This window comes from Procambarus clarkii, chromosome 15 (assembly GCF_040958095.1).
Source record: "Procambarus clarkii isolate CNS0578487 chromosome 15, FALCON_Pclarkii_2.0, whole genome shotgun sequence".
NCBI classification, from domain to species: Eukaryota; Metazoa; Arthropoda; class Malacostraca; order Decapoda; family Cambaridae; genus Procambarus; species Procambarus clarkii.
Genome location: NC_091164.1, coordinates 5,443,329 through 5,465,659, shown reverse-complemented (window position 1 = coordinate 5,465,659; position 22,331 = coordinate 5,443,329). Strand labels below are relative to the sequence as shown.

The 22,331-nt window shown below is 50.2% G+C and overlaps 2 protein-coding genes across 9 annotated transcripts in view; one reads left to right on the top strand and one right to left on the bottom strand.

Moving 5' to 3' along the window:
* norpA (no receptor potential A) overlaps positions 1 to 22,331 on the bottom strand; it is a 386,572-nt gene that overhangs the window by 209,056 nt on the left and 155,185 nt on the right. The gene's annotated exons all lie outside the window — the stretch shown is intronic.
* Positions 16,218 to 22,331, top strand: part of LOC138364856 (protein PopA1-like) — a 50,759-nt gene continuing 44,645 nt past the window's right edge. The window contains exon 1 of the mRNA XM_069324838.1: positions 16,218 to 16,735. Within this exon, the coding sequence (XP_069180939.1) occupies positions 16,218 to 16,735 (518 nt within the window). The remainder of the gene's footprint in view (positions 16,736 to 22,331) is intronic.

Sequence of the window (22,331 nt, the reverse complement as noted above, 5' to 3'; positions counted from 1 at the left end):
AAGTGGTGAGAGTGGTACAGGCTAGGCCCAGACGTCGCCATTTATTGTCAAATGTGTGGGGGGGTTGGGTGTGAAGTGTTCACCCACGCTATTGTGGCTTGCCGTCTGCATAAGGGAAAGTAACCTTACTGGAATGAGTCAGAAGCTCTAAGAAGCACTCAAAGGAAGAGATGCATAAATGATAAGACATATATATATAGACTTCTCAACACCCTATATATCTATATCATTATATAAGAGGCGATAAGCCTACTATAAGGGATCCTTAAAGTTGTGCAAGGGGGGGGGGGGCTGATTAACACCTCTAAAGGGCATCTGGTCAACTAGGTTGTGATAACTACATCACACTGCTTATAGCAGTGCCCAACAGTCTAGTCGACCACAGCATCAACCAGGAGGCCTGATCACTCACCTGACCGCCAGCTCCCTACAATTGCCCAAACGTCTCCGACCTACGTAACTTAAGATGGATTTATTATATTTTACTATAATATTGGAAACTAATGTAGAACGCACACATTATTTTTAATATGAACTGATGATAGCTACCCTGTCTCGCTTCATGCAGGTCGGCGTTCAATCCCCGAACGTCAAAAACGGTTGGGCACCATTCCTTCTCCCCCATCCCAGGCCAAATCCTTATCCATGACCCCTTCCAAGTGCTATATAGTCGCAATGGCTTGACAATTTCAGCCCTGGTAATTCCCTTCCCTTTTCGTAGCCTTTCCTCGTAACTCATACCTCTCAGCTCTGAGGCTAGTCTGGCGAACCTTCTCTAACTCCACCGGCGTCTTGGGTTATATGTTGACTACTCCAGGCCTGGTATGACACATATGGCCTACTCCAGGCCTGGTATGACACATGTGCATACTCCAAGCCTGGTATGACACGTGTGGAATACTCCAAGCCTGGTATGACACATGTGCATACTCCAAGCCTGGTATGACACGTGTGGAATTCTCCAAGCCTGGTATGACACGTGTGGCATACTCCAAGCCTGGTATGACACGTGTGGAATACTCCAGGCCTGGTATGACACATGTGCATACTCCAAGCCTGGTATGACACGTGTAACATACTCCAGGTCTAGTATGACACGTGTGACATACTCCAGACCTGGTATGACACATGTGGCATACTCCAGGCCTGGTATGACACGTGTGGCATACTCCAGGCCTGGTATGACACATGTGGCATACTCCAGGCCTGGTATGACACATGTGACATACTCGTCATATTATTATTGTAATATGTGTCACATTACAATTTGCTTTCTATTAAAGATTTGTTAAAACACTGAAGGATAATTTTGTTGCTTTCATCTATTTGAATTTCTTGCTTCTTGATAGTGAACACTTTTCCTGTCCTGTGAAGACGACAGCCAATCAGGAGAGCCAATCAGGACAGCCAATCAGCTCGTCTCTCGTCCAGCCAATCAGCAGTTCGTACGTTCGTTATCCCTCTCGTTCCCACCAATAGGCAATCTATACACTCTCCGACCAGCCAATCAGATATCAATAGGCCCTTTACTTCCTAATCCCAGCCCAATCATGAATCTAAATTCGTCCTATACCCTCAAGAATACATACAGCCTTTACCTTCTCGTATGCCTCTAATCAGCAATCCATATGTCCTTTATCCTCTTATCCAAGCCCATCGCCAATCCAGATGGTCCTCCTTTATCCTGTCACAGCCAATCAGGAAGGCGGGGGAGGGCAGTGATAGCGCACTGGGAATTGGAATGGGAATATTGATCTACTTGGTTGTGATGGCAAGAATCATGCTCTCTCTCTCTCTCTCTCTCTCTCTCTCTCTCTCTCTCTCTCTCTCTCTCTCTCTCTCTCTCTCTCTCTCTCTCTCTCTCTCTCTCTCTCTCTCACACACACTCTCTCTCACACACACACACACACAACATTAAAGTCTATCAATCAGCAGATATGTCTAGTTGGGGGGGGGGGGGGGGGGTTATTTAACCGCAAAGTTCAGTATTATATTTAGGTGACCTATTTTCCCCACACCTTTAAATGTGCTCTCCTGCAAAACTAAATATACTTTTGCACTTAATCTTTCTAGGATGGAAACTAGCAGCTGGTGGACAGGTGGTGGTGCTGGTGGACAGGTGGTGAGGCTGGTGGACAGGTGGTGAGGCTGGTGGACAGGTGGTGAGGCTGGTGGACAGGTGGTGGGGCTGGTGGACAGGTGGGTGGGGCTGGTGGACAGGTGGGTGAGGCTGGGGGACAGGTGGGTGAGGCTGGTGGACAGGTGGTGAGGCTGGTGGACAGGTGGTGAGGCTGGTGGACAGGTGGGTGAGGCTGGTGGACAGGTGGGTGAGGCTGGTGGACAGGTGGTGGGGCTGGTGGACAGGTGGTGGGGCTGGTGGACAGGTGGTGAGGCTGGTGGACAGGTGGTGGGGCTGGTGGACAGGTGGGTGAGGTTGGTGGACAGGTGGTGGGGCTGGTGGACAGGTGGTGGGGCTGGTGGACAGGTGGTGGGGCTGGTGGACAGGTGGTGAGGCTGGTGGACAGGTGGGTGAGGCTGGTGGACAGGTGGGTGAGGTTGGTGGACAGGTGGTGGGGCTGGTGGACAGGTGGTGGGGCTGGTGGACAGGTGGGTGAGGCTGGTGGACAGGTGGGTGTGGCTGGTAGACAGGTGGGTGAGGCTGGTGGACAGGTGGTGAGGCTGGTGGACAGGTGGTGAGGCTGGTGGACAGGTGGTGGGGCTGGTGGACAGGTGGGTGAAGGTGGTGGACAGGTGGTGGGGCTGGTGGACAGGTGGTGAGGCTGGTGGACAGGTGGTGGGGCTGGTGGACAGGTGGTGGGGCTGGTGGACAGGTGGTGAGGCTGGTGGACAGGTGGGTGAGGCTGGTGGACAGGTGGTGAGGCTGGTGGACAGGTGGTGGGGCTGGTGGACAGGTGGTGAGGCTGGTGGACAGGTGGTGGGCCTGGTGGACAGGTGGTGGGGCTGGTGGACAGGTGGTGAGGCTGGTGGACAGGTGGTGGGGCTGGTGGACAGGTGGTGAGGCTGGTGGACAGGTGGTGGGGCTGGTGGACAGGTGGAGAGGCTGGTGGACAGGTGGTGGGGCTGGTGAACAGGTGGGTGAGGCTGGTGGACAGGTGGTGGGGCTGGTGGACAGGTGGTGAGGCTGGTGGACAGGTGGTGGGGCTGGTGGACAGGTGGTGAGGCTGGTGGACAGGTGGGTGAGGCTGGTGGACAGGTGGTGAGGCTGGTGGACAGGTGGTGAGGTTGGTGGACAGGTGGGTGAGGCTGGTGGACAGGTGGTGGGGCTGGTGGACAGGTGGTGAGGCTGGTGGACAGGTGGTGAGGCTGGTAGACAGGTGGTGGGGCTGGTGGACAGGTGGGTGAGGCTGGTGGACAGGTGGTGAGGCTGGTGGACAGGTGGGTGGTGCTGATGGACAGGTGGTGAGGCTGGTAGACAGGTGGGTGAGGCTGGTGGACAGGTGGTGAGGCTGGTGGACAGGTGGGTGTGGCTGGTGGACAGGTGGTGAGGCTGGTGGACAGGTGGGTGAGGCTGGTGGACAGGTGGTCAACTGACAGTGGCAATATAACCAAGTTTCTTATATATGAAAATCTTCCTTAATATGAGGGAAAGTTTTTATCCTGTTTAAAACCATTACGAAATTCTCTCTCTCTCTCTCTCTCTCTCTCTCTCTCTCTGTCCACTCACCTTGTCGAGGAAATAAACGGGGCGGACATAAATGGAAAAGAAAATATTGAAATTTATGCAGATTAAAACAACTCGAAGTTCCAAACAATCGCACTGAAGCAAATTCCCCCTGTTTTACACCCCCAGGGGGGGGGGGAGAAGGGGGGGTATATGTTTGAGATGGGGTGATGGATGAGTGAGGGGTGAGTGAGGGGTGAGTGAGGGGTGTTACACTTCCTCCTTGACTGCCATACAAGGTGTGGTGGGGAAGGAGAGTCTGAAGATAGCGCCAAAGTATTCAGTACATCGTTGTTTGAACCAGAACTCTAGTACTTGTACACAGGTCCTGGTACAGGTCATCCACCACCACCTCCGCCGGCACAAACTGGGCCACGGGGAAGGTCAAAGGTCATGCCACTCCTACCGCCAGCCACCCCACCCGAGGGAGACCACATCTAGTGTGTGGTCTTGGAGTTCTACTTCTATGAGTCCGGTCCGAACTTGACTTGAGACAGCTTGGTCCAACAGGCTGTTTGTTTGGAGCGGCCCGCAGGCCCACATGTCCCACCACAGCCTGGTTGGTCCGGCACACAATCCAGGTTGGTACCTGGAATTTATCCCTGTTAAACAGTTATTTTTCGTTGTCCAACCGAAGCTTTCATTTATATCGGCCGGTGGCACACATATCACATATAGACAACAAGCTGTATTATTGTCTATATGTGATATGTGAATTAGAAGAAAGTAATGAGGGGGAAGAACGGGTGTGAGATGAGGTGAGAAGATGGCAGGAAACATGGAATGAGAGTAAAGAAGGAGGGAAGGAAGGAAGGAAGGACAGAGGAGAGACCAAATACCAACAATGCAATTCAACACTCCAGAAGGGCCCTTGATGTTGATTGGATGAAGTTCTAACCAATTAGAAAGCTGTTATTGGTTCAGATTAGTGGTTGCAGAGAGCCTGTAACACTCCACGTCAATCTTGCACCATACGAATGAGATACAATACAACTTCCCCTCCTCCAAAAATGACAGCATTTTCAAGTAATTGCCCTTCAAGTGTTAGCCCTTCAAGTGCTAGCCCTTCAAGTGTTAGCCCGTCAAGTGCTCTTCTAACTCACGCCCACAGCGCTCCCGAAAGTCTGGACCAAGGACAAAACCCACAAACAATGCCATCACAAACTATGGCTTCAACACGTGGAAGACAAGAAGCCTTGGCTTATAGGTGAGGAGGGGAGAGTGAGGGCAGCTCTCATCAGAAAACGGTAAAGCTGCCATAAAGCCGGCATAAAGCTGGCATAAAGCAGGCATAAAGCTGACATAAAGCTGGCATAAAGCCGGCATAAAGCCGGCATAAAGCTGGCATAAAGCAGGCATAAAGCTGCCATAAAGCCGGCATAAAGCTGGCATGAAAGCTGACATAAAGCTGGCATAAAGCTGGCATAAAGCCGACATAAAGCCGGCATAAAGCCGGCATAAAGCTGGCATAAAGCAAGCATAAAGCTGACATAAAGCTGGCATAAAGCCGGCATAAAGCTGGCATAAAGCCGGCATAAAGCTGACATGAAGCTAGCATAAAGCCGACATAAAGCTGCCATAAAGCTGGCATAAAGCCGGCATAAAGCTGCCATAAAGCTGGCACCGGCACCACGCACCCTCCACCTTAACACTCCTCCACACCCCAAAGCTGACTTTATATGAATCATTTTTCTTGTTAAAGCAGAAGGGGTGAGTTTAAATTAATCATTTTCTCATAAGCAGACAGCCCGAGACTGGGTTTGAATATACAATTTTCTCTGTTAAAGCAGACAGCCAACCAACCGACGGACGACATACCTGCCGGGTACAATACCGCAGTCGTCTCACAGCGAGCGCCGTGTATGTGGACTCCTAGAGTGATGAGGGATGAGGGGCCATGTGATTGGCTGAATGAGCTACAGTGTTCTAATGACACATACACAGTGTTAGGCGGGACCAAAGAGCCAAAGCTCAACCCACCCCCCCCCCTCAAGCACAACTCGGTGAGTACACATCACAGTACATATAATGATATACACACCACAGTACATATAATGACATACACAATGTATCATAAGGAACAACACAATGTTTGAAGTGTGTCACGTGTTTATGCACAGTACACGAGGCTACTGTGCAACTTGCATTCATGCGGTCATTAGTATACTTGCAAAATATGCGATTCAGTGCAACCAGTATACCAACTGCATTCATTATGAGTATGCCAATTGTATAGAGAGTATAGAGTATAGTGTTGTTTAAGATTTGCTACCTGGAACAAAAAGTTCCAAGTAGCACGGGCTATGGTGAGCCCGTAGTTAAGAGGCTGTGAACCTCCTCTTGCCTCTATTGGTGGGGGTGTGACGGGGTGGTTGATGACAGTATATCTCCCACGGTATTGTGGGCCTGCCTGTCTGTCTGTGCCTGTCTGTCTGTGTGTCCCACTCTCAGTGCCAACAGCGTCCCAACACTGGTCGTAAAAGTTTCTCCGTGTAGACTGGAGCTGTATTTACATGTGCAGTAAGCTCAACAAAGCTCCCATTGTTACTAGGTTTCCCAGTGGCCGGAGCTCTCCATTGTGCACCTTATATTTTAAGCTTAAACCATCGTGCTTGCACGGTTAAAGCTCTAGCTCTAGGTCTCTGCCTCTCTCTCTCTCTCTCTCTCTCTCTCTCTCTCTCTCTCTCTCTCTCTCTCTCTCTCTCTCTCTCTCTCTCTCTCGCTAGGCTCAAGTTCCCTCACGTGTCTATCTCTTGCAGTCCCAATCCTTTGGAGTTCGTATCCCTTGCAGTCCTTATCATTTTCAGGTCTCTAGTCCTTGCAGTCCCCCTATCCCTTGACGTTCCTATTCCTTATAGGTCCCGTGCCTTGCTCGTCCCCGTCCCACTAAGCAGCAGTACTGGGCCAGCTGTCGTGTGTCAACAACGACGAGGACACGACTCTTGCATTATTAACGGCTCACTTGCCTCAGTCAACACAGACAGCCGCCAAGTGTCTGAGGCTGGGCCGCCTCAAGTGCTTGGCCACCAGAGTGCTTGGCCACCAGAGTGCTTGGCTACCAGAGTGCTTGGCCACCAGAGTGCTTGGCCACCAGAGTGCTTGGCCACCAGAGTGCTTGGCTACCAGAGTGCTTGGCCACCAGAGTGCTTGGCCACCAGAGTGCTTGGCCACCAGAGTGCTTGGCTACCAGAGTGCTTGGCCACCAGAGTGCTTGGCCACCAGAGTGCTTGGCCACCAGAGTGCTTGGCCACCAGAGTGCTTGGCCACCAGAGTGCTTGGCCACCAGAGTGCTTGGCTACCAGAGTGCTTGGCCACCAGAGTGCTTGGCCACCAGTGCTTGGCCACCAGTGCTTGGCCACCAGTGCTTGGCCACTAGAGAGCTTGGCCACCAGTGCTTGGCCACTAGAGAGCTTGGCCACCAGAGTGCTTGGCCACTAGAGAGCTTGGCCACCAGAGTGCTTGGCCACCAGAGTGCTTGGCCACCAGTGCTTGGCCACTAGAGAGCTTGGCCACCAGAGTGCTTGGCCACCAGAGTGCTTGGCCACCAGAGTGCTTGGCCACCAGTGCTTGGCCACCAGTGCTTGGCCACTAGAGAACTTGGCCACCAGAGTGCTTGGCCACCAGAGTGCTTGGCCACCAGTGCTTGGCCACCAGTGCTTGGCCACCAGTGCTTGGCCACTAGAGAGCTTGGCCACCAGTGCTTGGCCACTAGAGAGCTTGGCCACCAGAGTGCTTGGCCACTAGAGAGCTTGGCCACCAGAGTGCTTGGCCACCAGAGTGCTTGGCCACCAGTGCTTGGCCACTAGAGAGCTTGGCCACCAGAGTGCTTGGCCACCAGTGCTTGGCCACCAGAGTGCTTGGCCACCAGTGCTTGGCCACCAGTGCTTGGCCACTAGAGAGCTTGGCCACCAGAGTGCTTGGCCACCAGTGCTTGGCCACCAGTGCTTGGCCACTAGAGAGCTTGGCCACCAGTGCTTGGCCACTAGAGAGCTTGGCCACCAGTGCTTGGCCACTAGAGAGCTTGGCCACCAGAGTGCTTGGCCACTAGAGAGCTTGGCCACCAGAGTGCTTGGCCACTAGAGAGCTTGGCCACCAGAGTGCTTGGCCACCAGTGCTTGGCCACCAGTGCTTGGCCACTAGAGAGCTTGGCCACCAGTGCTTGGCCACCAGTGCTTGGCCACTAGAGAGCTTGGCCACCAGAGTGCTTGGCCACCAAAGTGCTTGGCCACCAGTGCTTGGCCACCAGTGCTTGGCCACTAGAGAGCTTGGCCACCAGTGCTTGGCCACTAGAGAGCTTGGCCACCAGTGCTTGGCCACTAGAGAGCTTGGCCACCAGAGTGCTTGGCCACTAGAGAGCTTGGCCACCAGAGTGCTTGGCCACCAGTGCTTGGCCACTAGAGAGCTTGGCCACCAGTGCTTGGCCACCAGTGCTTGGCCACTAGAGAGCTTGGCCACCAGAGTGCTTGGCCACTAGAGAGCTTGGCCACCAGAGAGCTTGGCCACTAGAGAGCTTGGCCACCAGAGTGCTTGGCCACCAGTGCTTGGCCACCAGTGCTTGGCCACTAGAGAGCTTGGCCACCAGAGTGCTTGGCCACCAAAGTGCTTGGCCACCAGTGCTTGGCCACCAGTGCTTGGCCACTAGAGAGCTTGGCCACCAGAGTGCTTGGCCACTAGAGAGCTTGGCCACCAGAGTGCTTGGCCACTAGAGAGCTTGGCCACCAGAGTGCTTGGCCACCAGTGCTTGGCCACCAGTGCTTGGCCACCAGAGAGCTTGGCCACCAGAGTGCTTGGCCACCAAAGTGCTTGGCCACCAGTTCTTGGCCACCAGTGCTTGGCCACTAGAGAGCTTGGCCACCAGTGCTTGGCCACTAGAGAGCTTGGCCACCAGTGCTTGGCCACTAGAGAGCTTGGCCACCAGTGCTTGGCCACTAGAGAGCTTGGCCACCAGAGTGCTTGGCCACCAGAGAGCTTGGCCACCAGAGTGCTTGGCCACTAGAGAGCTTGGCCACCAGAGTGGTTATAGCGGCTCGCACCTGGCCTACTGAAGGTACTGATGCGTGTCTGAGATTCCCTTTGAGCTGGGTTGTTCCATTAACTATAACATTTAGGGAAGGGCTTACCACACCAAGGGCTTGGCCAAGAACATCATCCGCTCTTATGACCCCAGTGTATATGACATATTATTGATATACACTGTCCTGACTTTATAAGTAAATAATATAATGATTATGAATATAATTTCAACGAGAGAAAGTGAGAATGAGCGAGAGAGAAAGTGAGAGTGTGAGAGAGGGAGAAAACCCAAAAGAGAGAGCCGATAATCAGTGTATGTACTCGGTAAAGGTTAAAGTTCAAGTCTCTCTCACACACTCTCACCCACACTCACGCACACTCACGCACGCTCACCCACACACTCACCCACACTCACCCACACACACCCACACACTCACCCACACACTCACCCACACTCACCCACACACACCCACACACTCACCCACACTCACCCACACACACCCACACACTCACCCACACTCACCCACACACACCCACACACTCACCCACACTCACCCACACACACCCACACACTCACCCACACTCACCCACACTCACCCACACACTCACCCACACTCACGCACACTCACGCACGCTCACCCACACACTCACCCACACTCACCCACACACTCACCCACACTCACCCACACACACCCACACACACCCACACACTCACCCACACACACCCACACACACCCACACACTCACGCACGCTCACCCACACACACACCCACACACACCCACACACTCACCCACACTCACCCACACACACCCACGCAGTTTTCGAAGCTTCTCACACAACCTTATCTCTGCTATTCCCCTCTTTCGTTGGCTTAGTTTCCTACATGTCGCCGAGTTATTTTTTTTCCACATCTTTCATTCCATATTCTCTCTCACTCGCTGTGTTCACTTCTGTAACAAATGTATCTGGTACATTAATCCCAATTTATTTGGTACATTTGGTACACATTTGCTTTATGTACCAAGTGTACCTTTGTGCATCCTGGATTATTAACTTTTTTATTATTTATTTACTCTCTCTCTCTCTCTCTCTCTCTCTCTCTCTCTCTCTCTCTCTCTCTCTCTCTCTCTCTCTCTCTCTCTCTCTCTCTCTCTCTCTCGCTCTCCGATCTTCTCTCTTCTTCACACCTTTCACCAACCCATTCTTCCATGCACTTTCCTTCCTCCTTTCTACTTTCTTTTTTATCTTTTCCTATCTCCCTTCTTCCCAATCCTTCTCCCTCCCTCTTTTTCTATCCCTGCTTCCTCAGTCCTTCCCTTCTTCCTTCCTATACGTCTTTCGTTCTTTCAATTCCTCAGCATCAGCTCGACAATGTCCCAGAACTCTCCCACGGGTCCCAGAACTCTCTCACGGGTCCCAGAACTCTCCCACGGGTCCCAGAACTCTCCCACGGATCCCAGAACTCTCCCACGGGTCCCAGAGCACTCCCACGGGTCCCAGAACTCTCCCACGGGTCCCAGAACTCTCCCACGGGTCCCAGAACTCTCCCACGGGTCACAGAACTCTCCCACGGGTCCCAGAACTCTCTCACGGGTCCCAGAACTCTCCCACGGGTCCCAGAACTCTCCCACGGGTCCCAGAACTCTCCCACGGGTCCCAGAGCACTCCCACGGGTCCCAGAACTCTCCCACGGGTCCCAGAACTCTCCCACGGGTCCCAGAACTCTCTCACGGGTCCCAGAACTCTCTCACGGGTCCCAGAACTCTCTCACGGGTCCCAGAACTCTCTCACGGGTCCTAGAACTCTTCCACGGGTCCCAGAACACTCCCACGGGTCCCAGAACACTCCCACGGGTCCCAGAACTCTCCCACGGGTCCCAGAACTCTCCCACGGGTCCCAGAACTCTCCCACGGGTCCCAGAACTCTCCCACGGGTCCCAGAACTCTCCCACGGGTCCCAGAACTCTCCCACGGGTCACAGAACTCTCCCACGGGTCCCAGAACTCTCCCACGGATCCCAGAACTCTCCCACGGGTCCCAGAGCACTCCCACGGGTCCCAGAACTCTCCCACGGGTCCCAGAACTCTCCCACGGGTCCCAGAACTCTCCCACGGGTCCCAGAACTCTCCCACGGGTCCCAGAACTCTCCCACGGGTCCCAGAACTCTCCCACGGGTCCCAGAACTCTCCCACTCAGCTCTGACACCAAGCTACTCTGCCAGAGGTGGGTTAATACTGGTAATAATGTGCCTATATCGACCAGTTATACAATCAGACGAGTGTAGTCTACACAAGTGTCGACATTGTGGCTACAGTGTCGACATTGTGGCTACAGTGTCGACATTGTGGCTACAGTGTCGACATTGTGGCTACAGTGTCGACATTGTGGCTACAGTGTCGACATTGTGGCTACAGTGTCGACATTGTGGCTACAGTGTCGACATTGTGGCTACAGTCAGTCATCTCCATTACAACATACGTGTCTCACCCTGTTGTTGTATATCTTATACATACAACACCGTGTTTTATGCATAACATTTGTGTATAAATTTCGTATAAAATCTGTCATACAAAAATTTAGGTTTATAATATCCTTGAGTGTCGTGAGCCGCTACACAATGGGCTTTAATTCCATATTGTACACTGTTGTTTCTGATATTTTATTCTGTATTTATTTTTAATATATATATGGCTGGTGAAGTTAGAGTAAGTGAAAACTGAGGAGTTGGTTCCCTAGAGTTAACAATGCTGCGACCAGCTAAGCATATAATAGAAATAATATCTGCACAAAGTCTGTCAGTGTCAGGTTAAACAACTGGCTGACCTCCACACAAGCAGAACTAGCAGCATTACATTTAGCAACCAGCATATTAAAAAATATTGGAGGAGGAATAATATTCTGCGATTCAAAGTCTGCTCTTCAAACAATCGAAAACTTCTCTTGGAAGATCGACAGCAAGAACCTAATACTCTCAATTATAAATGACCTAATTGATGCACAGAGTAAAGGGTCTCGAATCTCCTTTGTATGGATACCTTCACACATAAATATAACCCATCATAATGAGACAGACATTGCAGCCAAATTAGCGTGTAACAAGTTTGAAGTTGAATTAGATCTAGGTATCCCCATCTCTGCTGTCAAAACTGTATTGGTCCAAACATTCAGATCTGATAGGAAAGAACTTACTGACTCCCAACGACCTGAAAGTAATAGTATAAAAAGCTATGATTTGTTCAGATCTGAAACCTACATCTATGGACAGCACAAAACGTCCACTAGACTGTGCGACACAGTGGTTGCAAGGATCAGGTTGGGTTACCGTTACCTGTGGCAGGTGGCTGCAGGTGACGGGTCTCCCAATCCTGAGCACTCCAGTTGCAAACTCTGTGAGCAGGAACTACGGCACGATCTCCCGCACTACATCACTGAGTGCCCAGTTATTAGACCTTTCAGACCAGTTGGCATGAGGTACCTGGAGCTTTGCAATTACTGTATTCACTCTCGTATTCTTGAAGACATCCTCACAGTATACCCAAAATTTGCCAGTGCAGGGTATTAAACACATGGCTCTGTATGACTAACCATCCTGCGAGATGGGGACTTGTATTACCACTGCTGCCTTATTCAATCTTGTGTTGATATCCTCAAAATGCTTCCGGAGTCTGCCAGTGCAGACCCCTTATCACATGCCTCTGTATGACTAACCATCCTGTGTGATGGGGATTTTTTAGCATCACCTAGTTAGCTTTTTTGACACACTGTACTCCACTTCATATAGTCTAGGGCAGCTGCACTAATGTACATGTATCTCATATCTTAATAAAAAAAAAATAAAGCAAATAATACAGATCTCGTAGGAATGAAAATTTAGACTCATATTTGTAATATATATAAACATAAATATTACACATATGACGGCATTGTTGATCTTATAGTGTAAGCTGACTATGCTTCTATTTTCTTGCTCTCGGGACTAAGAAGAACAATCAAGTTACCGAAAGTCATGGTTAAGAAACTAATAATTATCGAAGAATATATTTTCTACAACAACTTAAGGCATGAATATCCAAAGTGAGAATATTATCTTAAATAATCATGTTAAAAATGTGAAGTTGTATGTGTGTGTTTGCGGGTGAGGGGGGGGGGGCGGGGTAAGGTTATCTTGAGATGATTTCGGGGCTTTAGTGTCCCCGCGGCCCGGTCCTCGGCCAGGCCTCCAAGGTAAGGTAATCACACACACAGGTGAAGAAATAGGTGAATAACTAAATAAATAAATAGGTGAATAGGTGAAATAGGTGGGGATTGGCTGCCGATCAGACACTGGGTAAGGCGGTGTGGGGGGGGGAGGGAGAGGTGTCGTTAGTACTTATAGGAAGGATGAGGACCATAGTACACATACCGACATACAACGCAATTACCAAGTAGAAATCAGTACTATAGAAGTTGGACGAATCGGAAAACGCTTTTCTACTTGTGTTACGAAGACACTCAAACAGCCTCACCTCCCTAGGCCTAATACACGCTAAGGCCTAACATATGTGTGTGCTATACTAGGCCTAAGGGCCTAGTATAGCTAGTTTAAGTTTATTTTCTCATTTCACTCGTTTCAGACCTATGAAGTAAATAATACAAAAATTCAATTGCTTAGTAAGACAATATTTGTACTATGGTGCACACAGTCACAAAAAGTACTATATAATCAAGAGGATGGGTGCTGTACGGTGAGGTCTGGGTCTGAGCGTAGGCAGGGTGTCGCAGACGTTATACTCTGTATATTTAGGTGGGGGGATGGGGTCTATTTTCCTCTTATGAGTATACCTGTGCCGGTATATGCAGTCTTCTCTGGTCAATGGTGTATGCCAGGACTGTTGCATTGTCTACTAGTATGCTGCTAGTGAGTGTAGGAACATGCTATACCAGCTTGTAGGTGGCAGGTACGTAGTCTTCTCCTATATGTCTGAGGTGGATATACCAAGGGAAGTATATCGAGGCGGACATACCAGGGGAAGTATATCGAGGTGGACATACCAAGGGAAGTATATCGAGGCGGACATACCAAGGGAAGTATATCGAGGTAGACATACCAAGGGAAGTATATCGAGGTAGACATACCAAGGGAAGTATATCGAGGTAGACATACCAAGGGAAGTATATCGAGGCGGACATACCAAGGGAAGTATATCGAGGCGGACATACCAAGGGAAGTATATCGAGGCGGACATACCAAGGGAAGTATATCGAGGTAGACATACCAAGGGAAGAATATCGAGGCGGACATACCAAGAGAAGTATATCGAGGTGGACATACCAAGGGAAGTATATCGAGGTAGACATACCAAGGGAAGAATATCGAGGCGGACATACCAAGGGAAGGATATCGAGGTAGACATACCAAGGGAAGTATATCGAGGTAGACATACCAAACGAAGTATGTGGAAAATGACATTCCATTACTGGGGCAAGTCAGTCGATATACCATGTTTGGGGAGGATTGTCTACTTAGTTGTTCTTAAGTGTTACTTCAGGAGTTCTTTACAGCGTTGTGGTCAATGATGCGCTGTAATCCTTGGTGCTGGGCCGTCGGTTTTACTCCATTTGAAAATTATATTTCTAATTTTTCTTTCTTCCGTTTTGTGTTGTGATCTGATAGTTTGTTTGTACTAGAGTTTTATGTGAGGGGTTGTTGCAGTTGTGGTTCTTGTTAGCTGTTATACCAAAGAATAGCAGTGGAATGGTCTCCCATTACAACAACAGTGGAATGGTCTCCCATTAGCAGTGGAATGGTCTCCCATTACAACAGCAGTGGAATGGTCTCCCCATTACAACAACAGTGGAATGGTCTCCCATTACAACAGCAGCGGAATGGTCTCCCATTACAACAGCAGTGGAATGGTCTCCCATTACAACAACAGTGGAATGGTCTCCCATTACAACAGCAGTGGAATGGTCTCCCATTACAACAACAGTGGAATGGTCTCCCATTACAACAGCAGCGGAATGGTCTCCCATTACAACAGCAGCAAAATGGTCTCCCATTACAACAACAGGCAGAATGGTCTCCCATTACAACAACAGCGGAATGGTCTCCTAATAACATAAGCGAACTCCGAATACTGTTTCACGTTTCTCATCTGTCCGTCAGTGTCTGCCTGTCTATCTTTCTGTGTCTGTCTCTCTGTCAATCCTTCCCTCCCACGGTTCACGCAGACGGAAGAGGCCCTTCCGTGTCATCAATGGTAATCTTGGCTCCCAACTATGCTCCATTCAGGAGCCCAGTGACAGTCTTGAGAGGAGATGACTAATTCCGGGAAGCCACTGACGATGCCTCCACCCACACACCGCCCCCCTCCACCCACACACCGCCCCCTACACCCACACACCGCCCCCCTCCACCCACACACCGCCCCCCTCCACCCACATGAGGGCGGGGGAGATGGGACGGCCCACAGAGAGAGAGAGAGAGAGAGAGAGAGAGAGAGAGAGAGAGAGAGAGAGAGAGAGAGAGAGAGAGAGAGAGAGAGAGAGAGAGAGAGAGAGAGAGAGAGAGAGAGAAAGAGAGAGAGACAGACAGACAGAGAGAAAGAGTGTCCACTCCTTAGACAGGGATGAACGTCCACTCGGGCAGGGCCAAAAAGATGGGACATAAGAGGCGGGCCAAAAAGATGGGACATACGAGGCGGGCCAAAAAGATGGGACATAAGAGCCGGGCCAAAAAGATGGGACATAAGAGGCGGGCCAAAAAGATGGGACATAAGAGGCGGGCCAAAAAGATGGGACATACGAGGCGGGCCAAAAAGATGGGACATACGAGGTGGGCCAAAAAGATGGGACATAAGAGGCGGGCCAAAAAGATGGGACATACGAGGCGGGCCAAAAAGATGGGACATACGAGGCGGGCCAAAAAGATGGGACATACGAGGCGGGCCAAAAAGATGGGACATAAGAGGCGGGCCAAAAAGATGGGACATAAGAGGCGGGCCAAAAAGAACCCAACCAAAGAGTGCCACAAGAGGAACCAGCACGAGGGGACGCGAGGGGGGTGAACCAAACCTAAACATTCTGGTGAGCCTCGAACCCTCACGAGATAAAACTGCATTGTTTAACACAACAATTTAGGTAAAACACTCAAACATTTTCCAAGGCCTCAAAATCTTGCCGGAAAAAAAACACAAACACACTAAATCGCTGATTTTTTTTTAAATAAAAACTATTTCGCTGTTGCATTATGTTCATGTTGTTTGTTCACTCTGCATCCTTTACCAGGGAGTGTTGGGCTGTGGCCTTGCTGGGGGGGGGTGTGGGGGTGGATGGCTGGGGGGGGGGTGGAGGGCCTTGCTGGGGGAGCTTGCTGGGGGGGGCTTGCTGGGGGTGCTGAGGGCCTTGCTGGGGGTGCTGAGGGCCTTGCTGGGGGTGCTGAGGGCCTTGCTTGGGGTGGAGGGCCATGCTGGGGGTGGAGGGCCATGCTGTTCGTGGAGGGCCTTGCTTGGGGTGCTGAGGGCCTTGCTGGGGGTGGAGGGCCATGCTGGAGGTGTTGAGGGCCTTGCTGGGGGTGTTGAGGGCCTTGCTGGGGGTGGAGGGCCTTGCTGGGGGTGCTGAGGGCCTTGTTGGGGGTGCTGAGGGCCTTGCTGGGGGTACTGAGGCCCTTGCTGGGGTGCTGAGAGCCTTGCTGGGGGTACTGAGGGCCTTGTTGGGGGTGGAGGGCCTTGCTGGGGGTGCTGAGGGCCTTGTTGGGGGTGCTGAGGGCCTTGCTGGGGGTACTGAGGCCCTTGCTGGGGTGCTGAGAGCCTTGCTGTGGGTACTGAGGGCCTTGTTGGGGGTGGAGGGCCTTGCTGGGGGTGCTGAGGGCCTTGTTGGGGGTGCTGAGGGCCTTGCTGGGGGTACTGAGGCCCTTGCTGGGGTGCTGAGAGCCTTGCTGGGGGTACTGAGGGCCTTGTTGGGGGTGGAGGGCCTTGCTGGGGGTGCTGAGGGCCTTGTTGGGGGTGCTGAGGGCCTTGCTGGGGGTACTGAGGCCCTTGCTGGGGTGCTGAGAGCCTTGCTGTGGGTACTGAGGGCCTTGTTGGGGGTGGAGGGCCTAGCTGGGGGTGCTGAGGGCCTTGCTAGGGGTGGAGGGCCTTGCTGGGGGTGCTAAGGGCCTTGCTGGGGGTGCTGAGAGCCTTGCTGGGGGTGCTGAGGGCCTTGCTGGGGGTGCTGAGGGCCTTGCTGGGGGTGCTGAGGGCCTTGCTGGGGTACTGAGGGCCTTGCTGGGGGTGCTGAGGGCCTTGTTGGGGGTGCTGAGGGCCTTGTTGGGGGTGGAGGGCCTTGCTGGGGTGTTGAGGGCCTTGCTAGGGGTGGAGGGCCTTGCTGGGGGTGGAGAGCCTTACTGGGGGTGCTGAGGGCCTTGCTGGGGGTGCTGAGGGCCTTGCTGGGGGTGGAGGGCCATGCTGGAGGTGTTGAGGGCCTTGCTGGGGGTGTTGAGGGCCTTGCTGGGGGTGCTGAGGGCCTTGCTGGGGGTGTTGAGGGCCTTGCTGGGGGTGTTGAGGGCCTTGCTGGGGGTGTTGAGGGCCTTGCTGGGGGTGTTGAGGGCCTTGCTGGGGGTATTGAGGGCCTTGCTGTGTGAGTGGTGTAGGAAGACGTGCTTGGGAAAGGGTGGTGGTGGGGGGGGGGTGTCTGTGACCGCTATGCTCGTTAGAATCCAGCTTTGATGCAGCGAGACAAAGCCACAGACCCCTGGCTGACTGCTACACCTCTACCTCTACTCCTCCCTCTCTCTCTCTCTCTCTCTCTCTCTCTCTCTCTCTCTCTCTCTCTCTCTCTCTCTCTCTCTCTCTCTCTCTCTCTCTCTCTCTCTCTCTCTCTCTCTCTGTACTCACCTAGTTGTGCTTGCGGGGGTTGAGCTCTGGCTCTTTGGTCTCGCGTCTCAACTGTCAATCAACTGGTGTACAGGTTCCTGAGCCTACTGGGCTCTGTCATATCTACATTTGAAACTGTGTATGGAGTCAGCCTCCACCACATCACTGCCTAATGCATTCCATCTGTTAACTACTCTGATACTGAAAAAGTTCTTTCTATCGTCCCTGTGGCTCATTTGGGTACTCAGTTTCCACCTGTGTCCCCTTGTTCGCGTATCACCAGTGTTAAAACAGTTTATCCTTATCTACCCTGTTAATTCCTCTGAGAATTTTGTAGGTAGTGATCATATCTCCCCTTACTCTTCTGTCTTCCAGTGTCGTGAGGTGCATCTCCCGCGGTCTTTCCTCGTAACTCATGCCTCTTAGTTCTGGGACTAGCCTAGTGGCATACCTCTGAACTTTTTCCAGCTTCGTTTTGTGCTTAACATGGTACGGGCTCCATGCTGGGGCCGCATACTCCAGGATTGGTCTTACATATGTGGTATACAAGGTTCTGAATGATTCCTTACACAGGTTCCTGAAGGCAGTTCTGATATTAGGCAGCCTTGCTTACGCCGCAGATGTTATTCTTTTGATGTGGGCTTCAGGAGACAGGTTTGGTGTGATATCAACTCCTAGATCCTTCTCTTTGTCCGTTTCATGAAGGACTTCATTTCTCATTCGGTAGCCTGTGTCTGGCCTCCTGTTTCCACCTCCTCTGTGTGTGTGTGTGTGTGTGTGTGTGTGTGTGTGTGTGTGTGTGTGTGTGTGTGTGAGAGAGAGAGAGAGAGAGAGAGAGAGAGAGAGAGAGAGAGAGAGAGAGAGAGAGAGAGAGAGAGAGAGAGAGAGAGAGAGAGAGAGAGAGAGAGAGAAAGAGAGAGAGAGAGAGAGAGAGAGAGAGAGAGAGAGAGAGAGAGAGAGAGAGAGAGAGAGAGAGAGAGAGAGAGAGAGAGAGAGAGAGAGAGAGAGAGTGATGAGGGAACATCCCCTCCTCATAACAGTGGACAGAGCCCTAGTCTTCTGCTCTGCTCCGCCGAACACACACACAGACAGGAAATTATATAGTATCCTGAACCTGTCTCCGCATCCAAGCTCCTCCCTAGTGATCCTTAACCTAAGATCGTCTCTACGTAGATGGATAGATAAATAGACAGACGGATGGATAGACACCCTGAGTGTGTCTCTCTGTCAGAGGACAGACAACTGGGGCTAGCCTCTCCCAAATTTTTAGGTGGAATGGTCTGGGGAATGGGATTGACACAGGCTAATTGGGACAGGTCAAAGTTAAATGCTGTAAGAAACATGTCCTGTAACCCCAAACAGCCTTGTGCGGTTTTCATGAAATAGGAAATGAAGTCGGGAATGTGATGTCCGTAGAGTGTTACGTCATCCCTCCTGCCGTTTACCCGCGCATTTTCATAATTTACTTCATATATAAGAAGGGTTGAGAGATGTGGGTGACTGGGAGGGAGAGGTTGGGGAGATGGAAGGGGAGAAGGGAAAGGAGGATTGGGAGTGAAGAAGGGCGGGAAAGAGGGAGTGAAGACGAGAGAATGGGAGGGATGCTGGGAGAGTGGAAAAGAAGAGGGTGGAATAGAGGTGGGTGGGTCTCTCTCTCTCTCTGTGGTGTCTATTCACCAGCTGTATACAATAGGGACGTCTGAGTCTGTGCCAAGCATTAAAAATATTGCCGGAACGAAGGTGGATGTATTCAAGAGGCACTTGGACAAGTTCTTGCAAGACGTGCCGGACTAACCAGGCTGTAGTGGATATGTGGGCCTGCGGGCCGCTCCAAGCAACCGCCTGTTGGACCAAGTTATTACAAGTCGATCTTGGCCTCAGGCCTGGCTATAGAAGAACTCCAGAAACCCTCTCCAAGTATGCTCCAGGTATATATGCCATCGTAACTAATATACAGACCTGCACTACTTGGCCTAGTTTTGCCTAACAGCCAGAGCTCTCTCTCTCTATGTTTATCAGTTTCTCAGCTATCCCTAACTCTAGCCTTTCACCCTAGCCCCTTTACCTAGCCTCGCTATCCATTTTCCAGACCGTCCTCGTCTTCCCAACTTTCAGACAAGACCACCAGCTGTGGGGTGTCCATAATGAAAACAATGAACACCGCCCAGCTGGAGATAGCAGAGGCAGCAGCTCCACCCACTGTCTGCTGCTGCTGCTGCTGCTGCTGCTGCTGCTGCTGGCACAGTCAGAACAGGAGAGCTTTTGACAATTAGTTCCCAGTTGTTCAGTGAGTCACAGCGTGACTGTACCACCAACTATGATACATCTTTACATTTCTGAGGCAAACAAAATGTTGTTTTGTGTTTGCTTCAGACATGAGGAGGCCTGGTCGACGACCGGGCCGCGGGGACGCTAAGCCCCGGAAGCACCTCAAGGTAAGGCAAAGTAAGGAGGTCATGCGCTGATGTACTCGTGCCTGAGTGTCACGTCACTCTCAAGTGTGTGTGTGTGTGTGTGTGCAGGTGTCAGAGTACTCGAGTACATACTAGCTGTCAGCCGAGTAACACTGTCTGCTCCCGCGGTAGCGCTGAGCGAAACTTTTAATTACACATTCTCTTTTATAAACATTATCTAATTTGTAAACAACATTCGAAGCAGACAAAATGTGTATCATTCACCTTATGGCTTCCCAAAGTCGGGGACAGGATATGCTTGTTCATGCCTTTCGACGCCCCAAGAATCGATTTGGGATTGTGGCTGGAGGACGTAGGCCACTTCGCTAACACAAGTGATTTTTACATTTACATATAAATACACAGAAGTAAATCTCTTAAGAAGATAATCGATTTACGTAAATATATCTACAAAATTTGTAAATATATATTTTGAATACTTACCAAGTGAATTTTTTGCATAATTAAATTCGGATATACATAACAAACTCGTATCTAAATTACCCATTACTCACGCAAAAAAAAACTTGACAGGTGTGAAATAAAACCATGCCAGTGTCAGAGAAAAAAAATTTCACGTAGACATTTTTATTTGCAAAATTTTAATTTAAGTCAGCATAGAGGATTAGCGAATCCGCATTTCCCATTAATTGCCACATCGACTTGTTCCCCTTAACCCCTCGCATAAAAATACAAAATACAACTACAAAATACATCGTTACATGTAATATGTTACATGATGTATATTGATATTAACAAATTAATAAGGAAACTAAGTATTGATGGTATATTAACTTGTGATACAAGCTGCATAAGTCTTCCTGTATCATGTGTGTATGATGAACCTAGATACAATGAAACAAATTGGTACATTATAACTGTAATACTGTAATAGTAATAATAATAAAAATATTATTATTTTTATTATTAACCCCTTGTGCACCTCTGATTGGTTGGTATTGAGCCCCTTGTGCACCCCTGATTGGTTGGTATTTAGCCCCTTGTGCACCTCTGATTGGTTGGTATTTAGCCCGTTGTGCACCTCTGATTGGTTGGTATTTAGCCCCCTTTGTGCACCTCTGATTGGTTGGTATTTAGCCCCCTTGTGCACCTCTGATTGGTTGGTATTTAGCCCCTTGTGCACCTCTGATTGGTTGGTATTTAGCCCGTTGTGCACCTCTGATTGGTTGGTATTTAGCCCCCTTTGTGCACCTCTGATTGGTTGGTATTTAGCCCCCTTGTGCACCTCTGATTGGTTGGTATTTAGCCCCTTGTGCACCTCTGATTGGTTGGTATTTAGCCCCTTGTGCACCTCTGATTGGTTGGTATTTAGCCCCCTTGTGCACCTCTGATTGGTTGGCATTTAGCCTCCTTGTGCACCTCTGATTGGTTGGTATTTAGCCCCTTGTGCACCTCTGATTGGTTGGCATTTAGCCCCCTTGTGCACCTCTGATTGGTTGCCTCAATCTCCTCCTCCATCTTGCATATTCTATCAGATAAAAAGTGTCCAGGGTGACCGCTGCAGGTGTGGGCTAAGACATCAATTAACGAACACACAAGACACAGCCCGCCCTCTGACACATATGTGCTGTGTTCCCCATACATGTGACACAGCCTCCCCTCTCCCCCCCCCCCACTACATACATGATCACAGGCACGTCTCATCCCACCCACTGACTCACGTTGTCACCACACACATATATATATATATATATATATATATATATATATATATATATATATATATATATATATATATATATATATATATATATATATATATATATATATATGTGCTCTTGACACATGTAATGTGAACTTTTCTGCTCTTATTCATTTATTTATTGTTTAAAGAACTCTTAGGAGTTCATTTTCATGTATTTCAAACATGCCCTTTAACAGTGTAGAGTGCATAGTATTACAGTGACTATACAGTGCAGAGTGCATAGTATTACAGTGACTATACAGTGTTGACTGCATAGTGTTACAGTGACAATACGGTGTAGAGTGCATAGTATTACAGTGACAATACAATGTACAGTGCATAATATTACAGTGACAATACAGTGTAGAGTGCACAGTATTACAGTGACAATGCAGTGTAGAGTGCATAGAATTACAGTGACAATGCAGTGTAGAGTGCACAGCATTAGTGACAATACAATGTAGAGTGCACAGCATTACAGTGACAATACAGTGTAGAGTGCACAGTATCACAATGACAATACAATGTAGAGTGCACAGTATTACAGTGACAATACAGTGTAGAGTGCACAGTATCACAATGACAATACAGTGTAGAGTGCACAGTATCACAATGACAATACAATGTAGAGTGCACAGTATCACAAT